The 14,050-nt window shown below is 47.3% G+C and overlaps 1 protein-coding gene across 1 annotated transcript in view; it reads left to right on the top strand.

The window, feature by feature from the left end:
• LOC105733862 (uncharacterized) overlaps nt 1-14,031 on the top strand; it is a 435,752-nt gene extending 421,721 nt beyond the window's left edge. The window contains exon 7 of the mRNA XM_021665320.2: nt 13,903-14,031. Coding sequence (XP_021520995.2) covers nt 13,942-14,031 — 90 coding nt within the window. The 5' untranslated portion in view covers nt 13,903-13,941. The remainder of the gene's footprint in view (nt 1-13,902) is intronic.
• The last annotated feature ends 19 nt before the right edge of the window (nt 14,032-14,050 follow it).

Raw genomic sequence — 14,050 nt, 5'->3', positions numbered from 1 at the left:
GACTTTCGTGTTGGCAAGAGTGGGGGAAAGGGTTGGCTGCTGTAATTAAAATCACTGGGACAGGACAGGCACCATGGCTCACACCTGTAACCCTAGCACTTTGGGAGGCCAAGGTGGGTGGATCACCTGAGGTCAGGAGTTTGAGACCAGCCTGGCCAACATGGCGAAAACCCATCTCTACAAAAAATACAAAAAAAAAAATAGCCGGGTGTGGTGGCGGGCACCTGTAATCCCAACTACTTGGGAGGCTGAGGCAGGAGAATCTCTTGAACCCGGGAAGTGGAGGTTGCAATGAGCTGAGACTGCACTGTTGCACAAGCCTGGGTAACACTAATGAAACTCTGTCTCAAAATAATAATAGCAACGAGACATACTTCCAAGGACAGATGGAGTTGGGGGGCTTAAAGAGCCTCTATACCAAAGGTTCTCAATTCTGGCTGCATATTAGAATCCCCTGGTGCATTTCCCAAAATGCCAATGGTGGTCCCAATCTCCAGGGATTCATATTCAGTTGGTCTGGGGTACAGCTGGACATTGGTGGTGGTTTTAAAAGCTCCCTAGGTGAAGATGTGCCGTCAGCGCTGATTTCATATTCCGCAGGAGAGAGAATGTGGCCCCAGTACCTAAGCTGCCAGGGTTCTGGTCTCTCAGTCAGAGCTGCTGCCACTGATACACCATTGTTCAGCATGACCACAAACACAGCGAAGCCAGTAGTGCCCCAGGCACACGTGCATCCTCCTCTATTTTCTGGAGGAAGTATGTCCTCAAAGCTCTGGAGAGCCAAGTGCGGGAGCCGACACCTCCATTTGGTCTGTTGGGTTGTTCAGTATTCAATGACTGTGGTAGATTTCTGGTAAGTCAGTTTCACTCAGCAGACTGAGGATATTAAGACACCAGAAGTCATGGGGAGAAATGCCAGATATAGGTGAAGGGGAGGAAGGCAGCAAATCACACTGGCTTGTGTGTACCTATGCAACAATCTTGCATGTTCTTCACATGTACCCCAAAACCTAAAATGCAATAAAAAAATAAAATTTAAAAAAAAGACACCAGAAGTTAGCTGATGTGTTTCCCCAATGGGGGGCTCCAACAGTTTTAACTCTGTACCCCAAAAATTGATCCACTCAGTGCTTCTTACATGTGTGTTATTAGGTAGATTTCCACAGGAAGGCTTTCTCTGTGGCCCCTGGCCCTGGTTATATTACACTGGGTAGTATATATTCCTGTTCCCTTCTGTACCACGCATCCACCTGTTCCCTGGCCACAGTTTTGGGGTACACCAATTTAGATTAATTATTGTTTCACAAGGCATTCTTATCCCTGAACGTTGATGGATTTTATTTAAGTGTTGTTATATTTTATTACTTGGTCCATTTAAGCATATAACCATCACTAGCTATAAGAAGGTGACCAACTACAAAAGTCGAGAGAAGAGTTCTTGCAACATGAATTACAAGTTGAGGGGGTTTCCCAGACCACCCTCCTTTTTGATAATTCAGTAGGACTCCCAGAACTCACTGAAAGCTGTTATGCTCATGGTTACAGTTTATTACAGGGAAAGGATGCATGGAAAGAGGGCTATAGGAGGTCTGGAGGGGTCCAGACATGGGGCTTCTGTTACCCTCTCCCTATGGAGTCATGAACGGTGTTACACCCTCTCAGCCATAATGTATGACAGTACGCATGGAGAATTACCAACCTGGGAAGCTCAAGTGAGCCTCAGTGTCTAGAGTTTTTATTGGAGCTCAGTTGCTGCTGTCCTCATGGCTGACCTCTAGTCCCTAGGCCCTCCTGGAGTTCAGGCAAATATCATTCATTATTAGTTCCTCTGAGGTTGGAATGTATAACTCATGGCCCAAAGTCCCTATCATAAGTCACATTGTTACTCTATCCAGTGGCCAGTCTCCCCAGGCAAATAAACACACTCCTATGAGACAGGACATTCCAGAAGGCCAGAGATCACCTCCCTACAGGTGGGGCAAAGGCCAGACCTTAGTTTGGGTGAGGTTAAATTCTTCACTACACACTAGTGAACCCACTGCACAACCAAAGAATTTGTGTGTGTGTTGTTTCTGCCTTTTTTTTTTTCAGCCATATAATCTTAGGCAAGTGACTCACACTCTGAGCTTCAGTGTCCTTGTCTTTGAAATGGGCTGATTATGTGCTGGTTGTTACTTACATGTAAAGCAGTGTCGTAGCCTGCACAAAGTAAGCATCGTGAGTTGTCCTGCCTGCTGTGCCTTAGGGAGCCTGGGTCCCAGAATATCTTGGGATCTTTGCAGTCAAGAGCATGGCTGAATTGTGCAGTGTCTCAGTGACTGAAACCGTAGAAGGGAAGCCAATGTGTGACACCTGGAGGAACAGCTGGTTAGTTTCTGAATTATCTGGAGGCATTGGCTTTCCTTTCATTCGGCCACACCAAGGACAATGAATAGTTTAAGACCCACCCAGAGTACCGCAGTTCCCACAAGACCTTTTCTGAGGTGATGTAGAGTTGTATGATCTCTGTTGTACACTTGGGTGTTTAATGTCCTGGAAACCCAGCGCCCTGGTGGGCTGGCAGGATCCAGCCCAGGCCTCCTGGAGTGGTGGCTGGCGCTTTGCAGCGTGTTGTGTGGCAAAGCTCGTGAGAGTGTGTGCGGGTAGACAGCTGGCAGCCTTCCCTGTGGGATGTGGAAGGAGGATTCTGCATTTCCCCACCATGCGTCTTGGGAATTACTCATCCAAACAGTATTGTGGAAAAGCAGGCAGAGTGGAACACGGAGGCATTGCACTTAACCCTTCCCTGGAAATGCCGCCCTTGAGTTTAGCCTCCAGGCTTTCTGTTTATTCTGCGTGTGTGTCAAATTGCCTTCCTTCTGGTTGGTGTGTATGCGGGTCTGCGCATTGGGCACTTACAAATATTATCTCATTTCTCAACTGAAGAAAAAAAATGAGTTCTCAAACACCCATCACTTCCTCTTTTGGTATCACACGTGTTTGAAAGAATTGATAGTTTGAAGGTGTGGTATTGATTACATCATGGCCAGGAGAGAGGAGCAACAGATAAGTGTGGATGGTCACTGAGAATTCATGAAGACGTGTTCACTGAATTAGAACTAGGATGGTGACCATGTACCGAGTGTGCGTGATACCAGGGACTGTGCACATTCCTTCCTCCCCATTTTACAGGCAGAGAATACACGTTTACACATTGTTGAAATGAAAATTTTGCCTACTGGGGCACATGTATAATTTTGAGTAAAATTAAAATTATGTGTGTGTGTGTGTGTGTGTGTGTGTGTGTGTGTGTTTGAGACAGAGTCTCACTCTGTCACCAGGCTGGAGTGCAGTGACACGATCTCGGCTCACTGCAACCTCCGCCTCCCAAATTCAAGTGATTCTCCTGCCTCAGCCTCCCGAGTAGCTGGGACTACAGGCGCGTGCCACCACATCCAGATAATTTTTGTATTTTTAGTAGAGATGGGGTTTCACCATGTTGGCCAGGATGGTCTCGATGTCTTGACCTCGTGATCCACCCACCTCAGTGTCCCACAATACTGAGATTACAGGCATAAGCCACCACGCCTGTCCAAAATTATATTTTGGAAAATGGATAACATAGGCAGTTTGGGGTAAAGCCAAGGTTTGAACCTGTGCTCTGCCTTACATCATAGCCTACTCTAACTGCAATTCTGTGTGTCCTTGGTAGCAGTAGTAGTGATACTGTTGATCTATTATCCATCGTTGTTAGTAATAATATTCATATTTCATTTTGATACTCTAAATAGGATCACGGACATGAATGCTTCATGCATTCTGTAGTGAGATCTGTCACAGTGGCGGTAAGACACATTCAACTGAGAGTCAAAGTGGCAGGTTCTCCTCCCGACCCCAGCTCTAACTGTGTTACCTTGGCCAGTACTTTTCACCTTTTCTCATCAGTCCCCAGAATAAGATAATGAAGAGGGCCAACTTCCTCTTGCTTTCAAACAAGTCAGTCTGTTCTGGGATGAGAACCACTAACCCCAGGCAGTGTGGCAAGCGCCTGGGTAACTGTTCCTAGCCCTCAACCAGAGTGGTGGATAAACAGAAACGTGGGTGCCCTGGTAGCGAATCTGGCCCGCACTACGCTTTAGAACAAAAAAGTATTTGCTTATGTATTGAATCAGGAAAGGTCTTGACAGACAGGCATTTCCAGCTTTTCTTAAAAGCTCCAACTCAACCTCTGTCAGACAATTCATTTGGGACCAGCTTGGATCCAGATGGTTATTTTCCATCTTGAGCCTTTCCAGGAATTCTGGTACGGGCAGGCCGCCAGCGACACTGGCCACACAGCCACGGCAGTGAGTTTCCCACGTGAGCTGGCTTCAAGGGATGGCCCAGCCCAGCTGTGGCCTCGCCCCTCCTCCTTCCTCATCCAAACCCATCCTTCAGCACTCACTGGCGTGAGCCATGAACCACACAGGGGGACCCCAGCCACATGGCCAATCTCCTGATGTTTCCAGGGGTGGTGGAGCTCACTAACTTCACCCCCATACTCTGATCTGTTCGCTAGGAATAGCAATGGCAGAAGCCAGGAATCTAAGAATTGATGAAGCCCAGCCTGCTCTCCGTGATGTGGACAGGTAATAGCCAATCACTGAGCCCCACTTAGGGATAAGGGAGACGGCAATTTCACCACGTGCCAAGCAGATGGGGTCAGCAGAACAGCAGCCAGTGGAGCTGTGCGTCTTGAGGAGTTCCTTCCAGCCTCCCCTTCAAGGTCCTTAATTAGAGGACGACTCCACACTGGAAGCAGAGCTACCCAAGCCTGCGAGCACCAAATGAGACTATCATTTGGGGTAGATTTAAATTATTTAATCATTGCTTTAAGTATAGTGGTATTCATTGCCAAAAAAAAATCTATAGCTGTATAGGGCCAAAAAAACACTATTATTCGTGATGCTAATCATGTAAGTAGTGGGACCCTTTCTCCAGGCTTTTCTCCTGCCTTTCCTTGACCCGCTGTAATCCCAGCTGGCAGCGGTGGCAGATCCCACCCCCGCCACCCCGAGCAAGGTCTGGCCTCAAAGAAAAGGGAAATGTGGTACATGCTGCTGGCTGCCACCGACTCAGAGGAGCCTGTGCCAGGGTGCAGGATTGAACTCGCTTCTTGTAACACTAGCGGGAGAGAGCTTGTTTAGAAGGCACGTTAGTGCTCTCAGTTCTTCCTGTCCGACTTGTGCAAGAGGCTCCTTCTGCAGTCTCAGCTCTCCTGTGGCCTGGATCACAGTTGAGTGGGTGGTCTTGGACTTGGATGCTGGGCCTGAGGGCCCCTGCTCGCTTGCCTGAGACATACAAACCTCCTGACCGCTCTTGCTTGATCACTGACCAGCCTCTTCCTCACTGAACGTCTCACCAGCTGCAGTCCTTGGTTAGTCTCGACGTGGTGCACAGGTCCTCTAGACATCTTTTCCCTACTTAGGCATTCTGTCCCTTTTCTACATGAAAAATAAATAGGCATATTTGCTATGAGGCTGCCATCGCCCTAGCGCGTCCCAGGATGTGAGTGTAACCCGCCGTCGTGGTTGGGTGGATCAGGAAAGGGATTTTCAGCACTAGTTCTACTTCTGACTATGTGGCCTTGGGAAAGCCTCAGTGTCCTCATCTGGAAAATGGAGATCATAATACACACTTCACAAATTAGTTGTGAGGAGTAAATGAGATATTTAAGTCAGGTTCTTGGCATGTATAATAATAAATGATCAACAAATGGAAGATAGTTGGATGAGTTTCTTAGGGCTACCATGATAAATTACCAAAAAATGTGGTGGCTTAAAACAGAAAAGTTGGCCGGGCTCAGTGGCTCACGCCTGTAATCCCAGTACTTTGCGAGGCCGAGGTGGGCGGCTCACCTGAGGTCAGGAGTTCGAGACCAGCCTGACCAACATGGAGAAACCCCGTCTCTACTAAAAATACAAAATTAGCTAGGCGTGGTGGTGCGTGCCTATAATCCTGGCTACTCAGGAGGCTGAGGTAGGAGAATCACTTAAACCCAAGAGGCGGAGGTTGCGGTGAGCCGAGATCATACCATTGTACTCCAGCCAGGGCAACAAGAGCGAGACTCCATCTCAAAGAAAATAAAAAGGTATTCGCTCAACTTTCTGGAGGCTTGAAGTCTAAAATTGAGGTGCTGGTGAGGGCACGCTCCCTTCAAAGGCTCCAGGGGAGAATCTCTCCTTGCTTCTTCCTGCTTCTAACAGCTTCAGGTGGTCCTTGGCTCGGGACTGCGTCATCCCAGGCTCTCTGCCTCTGCCTCCATAGGGCCTTCACCTCTGCACAGCTCACATCTTTCTCTGCCTTTCTCTTACAAGGACATCTGTGTTTGAATCGAGGGTCCACGTGGACCCTCTAGCATGATCTCATTCCCACATCTATAATTACATCTGCAAACACCCTTTGGCCAAATAAAGCCATTCCCAGGTTCTGGGTGGGCAGAACGTTTAGGGATCTGCCATTCAACCCACTGTCCTTGCTTATTCATGATAAAAATGAAGATACACAGATTTATCTATTTTTTATGTCCTTAGGCCCTCAAGTGGACTTCTTCTAGCTTGGATTGCGAGCTTTCACTTCTCACTCACCACACTTCTGTGAAGTGCAAGATCCCATGCCCCAGGGGTGCAGAGCTGGGAAGGGAAACCCGAGTGAGTGGGGGTGAGGCTCTCAAACGGCACCTTCTGCAAAGTTGGGCCAGGTCCCCGCTCGCCTCTCTGCTGGTTTCTGGCCTGGATGTCCCCAGACAGGGTCTTCAATCCCCTTCAGGAGCCTCCTCATTTTGGACCAAGAAGCTTACTCCATGAAGCTCCTGGCTGGGCAGACACAGAAGAGAAGGGCAATAGTCAGTTTCCACGGAAGACACAGCCAGAAGAAACTGTGACAGTAGGCCAGGATTACAAGCCAGCCACCTTGACGCAGAGTGTAATCACAGTCTCAGATATTCCTAGTGGGAAATAAATGTACAGTAAGTCGCTCAAACACCCAACCAGGGCAGGGACCCCTACCCCATATCCCTGCGTATCCACCCTGACCCTTGGGGTGACCCAGGGATCCCTGACTTGTAAGGCAGCCTTGTCCATTATTAACAATTCTCATTGCTTCCTAATGCTGCCCTTTTTTTCTGTCCTTCCTCAGGCCACCCATTCTCAGTTGTCTCAGCTGTTAATCACCTGCCTCGCCTCCAGACCTCTTGCCCAACTGATCACTCCCCCCAAACATGTCCCATCCTTGCGACATGCCTTATAGCAAGACTTCAACTGTGGCTTCACCTGCGCCCTCTATGGTTGCAGTATTTATTCCCTTATTCTGAACATTGTTTTCTTTCTCTTTTTTTGGGACAGGGTCTCGCTTTGTCACCCAGGCTGGGGTGCAGTGGAGCAATCATGGCTCACTGCAGCCTCGACCTCCTGGGCTCAGGCGATCCTCCTGCCTTGGCCTCCTGGGTAGCTAGGACCACAGATGCGAACCACCATGCCTAGCTGATTTTTGTATTTTTTGTAGAGACAGGGTCGCGATAAGTTGTCAAGGCTGGCCTCGAGCTCCTGGGCTCCCAAAGTGCTGGGATTACAGGTGTGAGCCACTGCACCCAGCCTGAACATTGTATTTTTTTAAAATGAGGCTTATAATTACTACAACTTTTTAAGAACCCTACCAAACGGTCAGTTCACATTGAGTGTGTAGTCACACAAAAACTTCCTGGGCTCTTTCATTGAAACCATTATTAAGCCAGATCTCTTCAACCCTGCTACTAGGCTAATTGAGCTGTTGAAACCAAGGGCAGGCATTTACATTGATTCTCACTGATCTTAATTTCCCCGGTTCTGTACCATCCCATTCCAGCTTCTGAAGATATATTTGAATCTTACTCGCAACATATATCGCTTCCAGCCTTCTGTTACTTCAGAATATGATAACCAAAACACTTTATTAGTGTTGAATAGAACAGAACTAAAAATAGAGTTCTGGCATGCCATTTGCTTCACGCTGACATTGATCAATCGAGGTCCCCATCGTACATATGAGAAACCAAATGAGTGTTTGATGAATGAATGTGTGATCCACTTTGGGGGCGTGCCTGTTCAGTCCACCAGAAAGTCATCTAAGTACAGCTATCATCCAACCCACCTTTCTCCGTTCTGGGTGCTCCAGACCTTCCGGCTTTGGACCTGTTTTAATGTTTAGCCAAATGAAGTGCACTACACAGGCTGCCAGTTCAGTGATGTAATAAAATTGGAGGGAGATTGGTGAGTCAGGACTTTGAGAATCTTTGCCGTGCCCGCTGCCTTCATGCCCAGGTATTCTGCCCTCCTCAGTGTTCGCATACATAGTTTTCCAGTCCTGGCACAAGCTCGTCAGCCTGCTCTTCCTCTTCTTTAAAGCTGTAACTGTGCCCTGTTTGTCCACAGACATATACGTCATGGGTTCACTCAAACTGAGAAACACAGGATTGGGGGTGTAGGCAAAGCAATGTCTTGCCCTAGGTTTGAGATGCATTTTTAGGATTTTCTGTATCAAATTCTAAGACTATCTTCCACTGCGAGCAGTTGACTGTTATTTACCGGACTTGCAGCCAGTGGGCATGTATTCCCCATATCCCTAGCACAGAAGCGTCTCATTTTCCCATCACTTCTAAGGCAGTCTGAATCCATGGTAATAGCAAAAAATTTCTTGAAACAAAATTATAGCAGAGCTATAAGTGTGGTGCTTCCTTTGTTAAATTTCATTTTTCTTCCTGGGAACGATTGAGTTGTGTATAAAATTTATGATAATAGCGTTTTTAAAGTACGTTTCTCTGCAGTTGTTTAAAGAACCAGAAGGAAAGCGGCATTTGTTATTTAGAGCTGTATTGGGTTTAGATGACCCCAGAGGAGCGTCACCTAAATATTAGCTGTTTGTCTTTGAGGCTCCATCGACTCTGTGTTTACATGCAGCACCCAGTTTGGTTTCCCGGTGCCCACCCCATCAGGAAGAGGCTAGAGGTGTTTAATTTCCTTAAGAGTTTAGCAGCAGAAAACTTACCCTGAGAGATACCACGGTTCCTCAAACCTTACCGTGCGTATGAATCATCTGCATAGCTTGTTAAAATGCAGGTCTGGGTGGGGCCTGAGATTCTGCATTTCCAGCAAACTTGCCAAGGATGCTGATGTCACGGGGCGGAGGACCACACTTCGACTAGTGAGGCCTTATACTACTGGGCTAAAATTAGAAACGATAATAGAGAGATAGAGAATGTAGCTATAAAGCGGCTTAAGATGAATGTATTCAGAACGGTGATTATCGGGCAAACCCTAAGTACATTTGTCTTGATTCATCTATTAACTCCCCCTCCAATTTCCCTTTTCCAATGTAAGGTTTAAACAGTGCGATCTGCACGTGTAGCTCGCTGGTAACTTGGTATTGACATACTTGTGCACGGCCCCATGTTTGGAAGAAATCTTTCTGCTGTGGGAGATGCTTCCCGAGTTAAACTCAGGGACCCCTGGGGAGTCGATTCAGGACACAGTGGCCAGTTGTCTACAACTAGAGACTCTAAGGGCAGAAATCCCACTCTCTTTTTTCTATTTCTTTTCTTTTTCTTTCTTCCTTATTTTCCTACTCTACTTTTCCACCTTCGTAAGTTACTTCTCTGTTCTTTAGTCCCATGAATCATCACCCAACAGACCAGGAATGTGGGACCATCCTGGGGCGCCCTCTGGTGGTTCATTGAAAATACAGCAAGATCCAATCTCTACTCTCCGGTTTCCCCTTATCTGTACTAAACGCTTACAGGTTCCAGAGAAGGGACACATTCGTCTGCGTTGGAGAGCCTTGTCTGCTCCGTGCTGCACTGGTCAATAGTCCTAAATGTAGGAGGAGGATGGGTGGAAATTTTTTATCAGTTTGGCCCCAGGTCCCTGCAGCTTCTGTCTTAATCATTGTGTCCTTGATTTCTCATTGGCAGTCTCTGGAAAAGATGCTGTTTATCAGTGGATAACTTTTCAGAAAAATAAATTTGGATTTGTGTGTTAAGGCCAGTATGTCTTAGCAATCATTAGCAGAAGACCAGTGAGTCTTCAGGGCCGACTAAGCACACATCTCTCAAATAAACAGCATAGTTAAACCTCAGTGCTACTGAGAACCAAATCAGCATTTTTTTTTTCAAGTTGACGAAAGCTGGCTTCTTAAAGAAGTACTTTCAGAGGAGTTTTCTAGTTTTGTGTATTGTGCTTTCAATTGTGCCGGCAGTGTTATATTTGCATTGCTAATAGACCTATTCCTGAATGTGTTTGACATTTTACTTGGCTTTGAAAGGACTTTTACGCCGCTGCTTTTTCTTCCCCGGTGGTGCCTTGGGCTAATTAACCTATTCCTTTTCTGGCTGGGCCTACTATATGCAAATGTTCTGATTTCGCATTCTGACATACCACTCTTGCATGAATATCCCTCCTGAAACCCTGTGGGATTTTATTGGATCACTGCTACAGGAGGACCAGCAGGGGGCGCATGGACCAGTTCACTCTGAGTAGGTCTCACATAGGAGTTTAGTGGCTGGTAGGTATGGAAATGTAGGAGCATTTGGCATTCCCTTTCTTAAGAGTGAACGTTGAAATTTAAAGAGAAAAGTTTATTATTAGTACTTTTCAGGCAGGCAAAAGGGGCAACTTTTTTGATGCTTTTGTAGTGTAATTTTATTCTGTCATTGTAATTGATTGGCAAGTATTAGGTGTAAATCACGTGCTGTGCTTTTTACAAGGGAAAGCTGTACAAAACACAGTTATTTGAGCCTTACAAAAACCCTAGATTGGCGAGGTGCAGTGGCTCACACCTGTAATTCCAGCACTTTGGGAGGCCAAGGCTGGTCGATCATCTGAGGTCAGGAGTTTGAGACCAGCCTGGCCAACACAGTGAAACCCTGTCCCTACTAAAAATACAAAAATTAGCCAGGCGTGGTGGCAGGTGCCCATGATCCCAGCTAGGAGGCCGAAGCAGGAGAATCGCTTGAACCTGGGAGGCAGAGGTTGCAGTCAGCTGAGATTGGGCCATTGACCTCCAGCCTGGGTTTCAGAGTAAGACTCCATCTCAAAAAAAAAAACCTATGCTGAGAGAGTAAATAGGTGACATTACTCCTTCGACACTGCATTTCTTCAGCATGAGTGTTTTAGGTCTTTTACTTTATTTTTCGCTTCCATCCTAGTCTTTAAGTGCTTCTCTTGTCATGAGAAATCCTGTTCTTACTGAAATATCCTTTGATATTGAGACAACCATTCTCTTAAATCTCCACCCTCCTAGATATCTGACCAAAATTATTAAGGATTGGGAACTTTCTATTGTGTCATCTGTAATTTCCTTGTGATGTTCATTGTTGATGTTGGAATAAAACCAACAAGGGCCATCAAATAATTGCTGCTCCCAAGCTGGGCCCAGTGGCTAACGCCTGTAATCCCAGCACTGGGAGGCCGAGGTGGGTGCATCACTTGAGGCCAGGAGTTCAAGACCAGCCTGGCCAACATTGCAAAAGCCCATCTCTACAAAAAATCCAAAAATTAGCTGGGTGTGGTGGTGTGCACCTGTAGTCCAGCTGTTTGGGAGGCTGAGGAGAGGATCACTTGAGCCCAGGAGGCGCAGGTTGCAGCGACCCGAGATCATGTCATGGTGCTCCAGCCTGAGTGACGGAGCAAGACCTGTCTCCAAAGAAAGAAAGAAAGAAAAAAGTCATTGCCCCTTCCAAAAAAGTTACAAATTTGGGGGGGCAGAGGAGAGAAAGAGGGTTGTGTTTCAGTAGGATCTCACTGTTACTTCAGCATGAACAAGGATTGAACGCGGAAGGCTGCTACTTTATTGTGTTTGTTAGAATCAGATCATTGGCTAGATACAGTGGCTCATGCCTATAATCCTAGCACTTTGGGAGGCCAAGGAAGGAGGCTTTCTTGAGGCCAGGAGTGCAAGACCAGCCTGGTTAACATAGCAAGACCCCATCGCTCCAAAGAAAGAAAGAAAGAAAATCAGATCATTGCAAAGAGGGTCTGGATGTGAGATAACCAAAACCCAAGGGCATGGAATTCCCAAAACCCAATCCCACAGCTCTCAGGATCACAGCACATGGCACTGTGCCCACCTACAGCCGCCACCTGTGGAATCACTCACATCTGCTGCTTGCTAGCCTGGTTCTTGTCAGTTCCACTGACGGTTCAGCCTCTTGTGGGCAGTGGTGTGCCCACACAGCAGCAGTAACTCAGACTTCAGTGGTTAGTAAGAGACTGAGATACTTGTCCGTAAGAACTGACCCCAGGATCACTGTTTGTATGTCCAAGTTTGAACACACCAGTCAGATTTGTCCGAAAGGGGTGTCGTCTCTAGTGTTAATGGCGAGTTGTTCCTTTCCAAGGAGAAAGGGAGGGGACGGTGTGAAGGGAAACTTCGAAGACAACTTGGAGAGGCAGAAAGAGACAGACACACCAAGCATGTAACTCATTAAGGAAACTTTCAGGCCGGTTGCGGTGGCTCACTCCTGTAATCCCAGCACTTTGGGAGGCCGAGGCGAGCGGATCATGAGGTCAGGAGTCCGAGACCATCCTGGTGAACATGGTGAAGCCCTGTCTCTACTACAAAAACAAAAACTAGCCTGGCATAGTGGCCCACACCTGTAGTCCCAGCTACTCGGGAGGCTGAGGCAGGAGATTCGCTTGAACCCAGGAGGTGGAGGTTGCAGTGAGCCGAGATTGTGCCATTGCACTCCAGCCTGACAACAGAGCGAGACTCCATCTCAAAAAGAAAAAAAGAAAAAGGAAACTTTCAGTGCAGGAGCCCTATTTTTGTATGTTGTTTGGGTTTTTTAACCATAATCAAATTTGGTTTTTAACTATCTCACTCTGTTATCATATGAGTGGCCGTACTGGGAATTCTTTTGAAACTTGCAGAGATCAGGATTATTTTTGGCAGCCTCTGCTGAGTTGGTGTGTGTGTGTGTGTGTGTGTGTGTGTGTATTAAGGGAGAGGGAATCGTAGGTCCAGTATGGACCCAGAGCTAAGGGGAATCTCGCAGAGTAGTGGCTCTGGCAGGTGAAGATTCAGAAATAAAGTGCAAGGACTGCTCTGCACTTTCAACGCCTGGCTCTGAGGGCGAGACCCAGCTGGTGTCCTGCTCACCAAGGGCTTCATTTTATTTTCCAGCCAGGTAAAGGAGAGGTGAGGAATGGAACCAGCATTTCTGAAAAAGAAATTTAAGAACTACATCATCTACCCTCTAAGAAGAAAAGGCAAAAAAAAAAAAAAAAAAAAAGGGAGAGAGGGTATTGAGAACATTTTAGGGGAGTTGTTAACTCCATTAAGAAGTTTATGTGGGCTGGGCACAGTGGCTCACGCCTGTACTCCCAGCACTTTGGGAGGCCGAGGTGGGCGGCTCACCTGAGGCCGGGAGTTCGAGACCAGCCTGACCAACATGGAGAAACCCTGTCTCTACTAAAAGTACAAAATTAGCTGGGCATGGTGGCTCATGCCTGTAATCCCAGCTGGGGCAGGAGAATCGCTTGAACCCAGGAAGCGGAGGTTGCAGTGAGCTGGAGGTTACAGTGAGCCGAGATCGCGCCACTGCACTCCAGCCTGGGCAGCAAGAGCGAAATTTTGTCTCAAGAAAGAAAACAAACAGTATAGGTGTTAGAGTGTTCACTTGGCCAGTGTCTCCATAACCTTCCTTCGGGATGTGCGGCCGCCATGGCTAGCGTTTTACCTGCTTCCGTGCTCAGGCTGCCCTCGGGTTTGGGGAGATCGCACTGAGTCCAGGGCCTAGTCTTAATCTTGCCAAGGATGCTCTTTCCCCAGTGCTGATGTTCTGATGTCCTTTCCCTCCTTCCCTTTCTCCTCTCTTTCCTTTTCCCCTTGTCACTGCCCTCTTCCCTTTCCCAGCATCCAGAGCTGCGGCTGGCGGATTGTACCCACGGGGAGATGATTCCTCATGAAGAGCCTGGATCCCCTACAGAAATCAAATGTGACTTTCCGTTTATCAGACTAAAACCAGAGTCAGCCAGACAGTGAAACAGTCACCGTGGAGGGG

The sequence above is a fragment of the Aotus nancymaae genome, unplaced genomic scaffold, assembly GCF_030222135.1.
Source record: "Aotus nancymaae isolate 86718 unplaced genomic scaffold, 86718_ANA_hifiasm-v0.15.2.pri h1tg000051l, whole genome shotgun sequence".
In the NCBI taxonomy this organism is placed as follows: domain Eukaryota; kingdom Metazoa; phylum Chordata; class Mammalia; order Primates; family Aotidae; genus Aotus; species Aotus nancymaae.
This window is presented reverse-complemented; position numbering and strand designations above follow the sequence as displayed.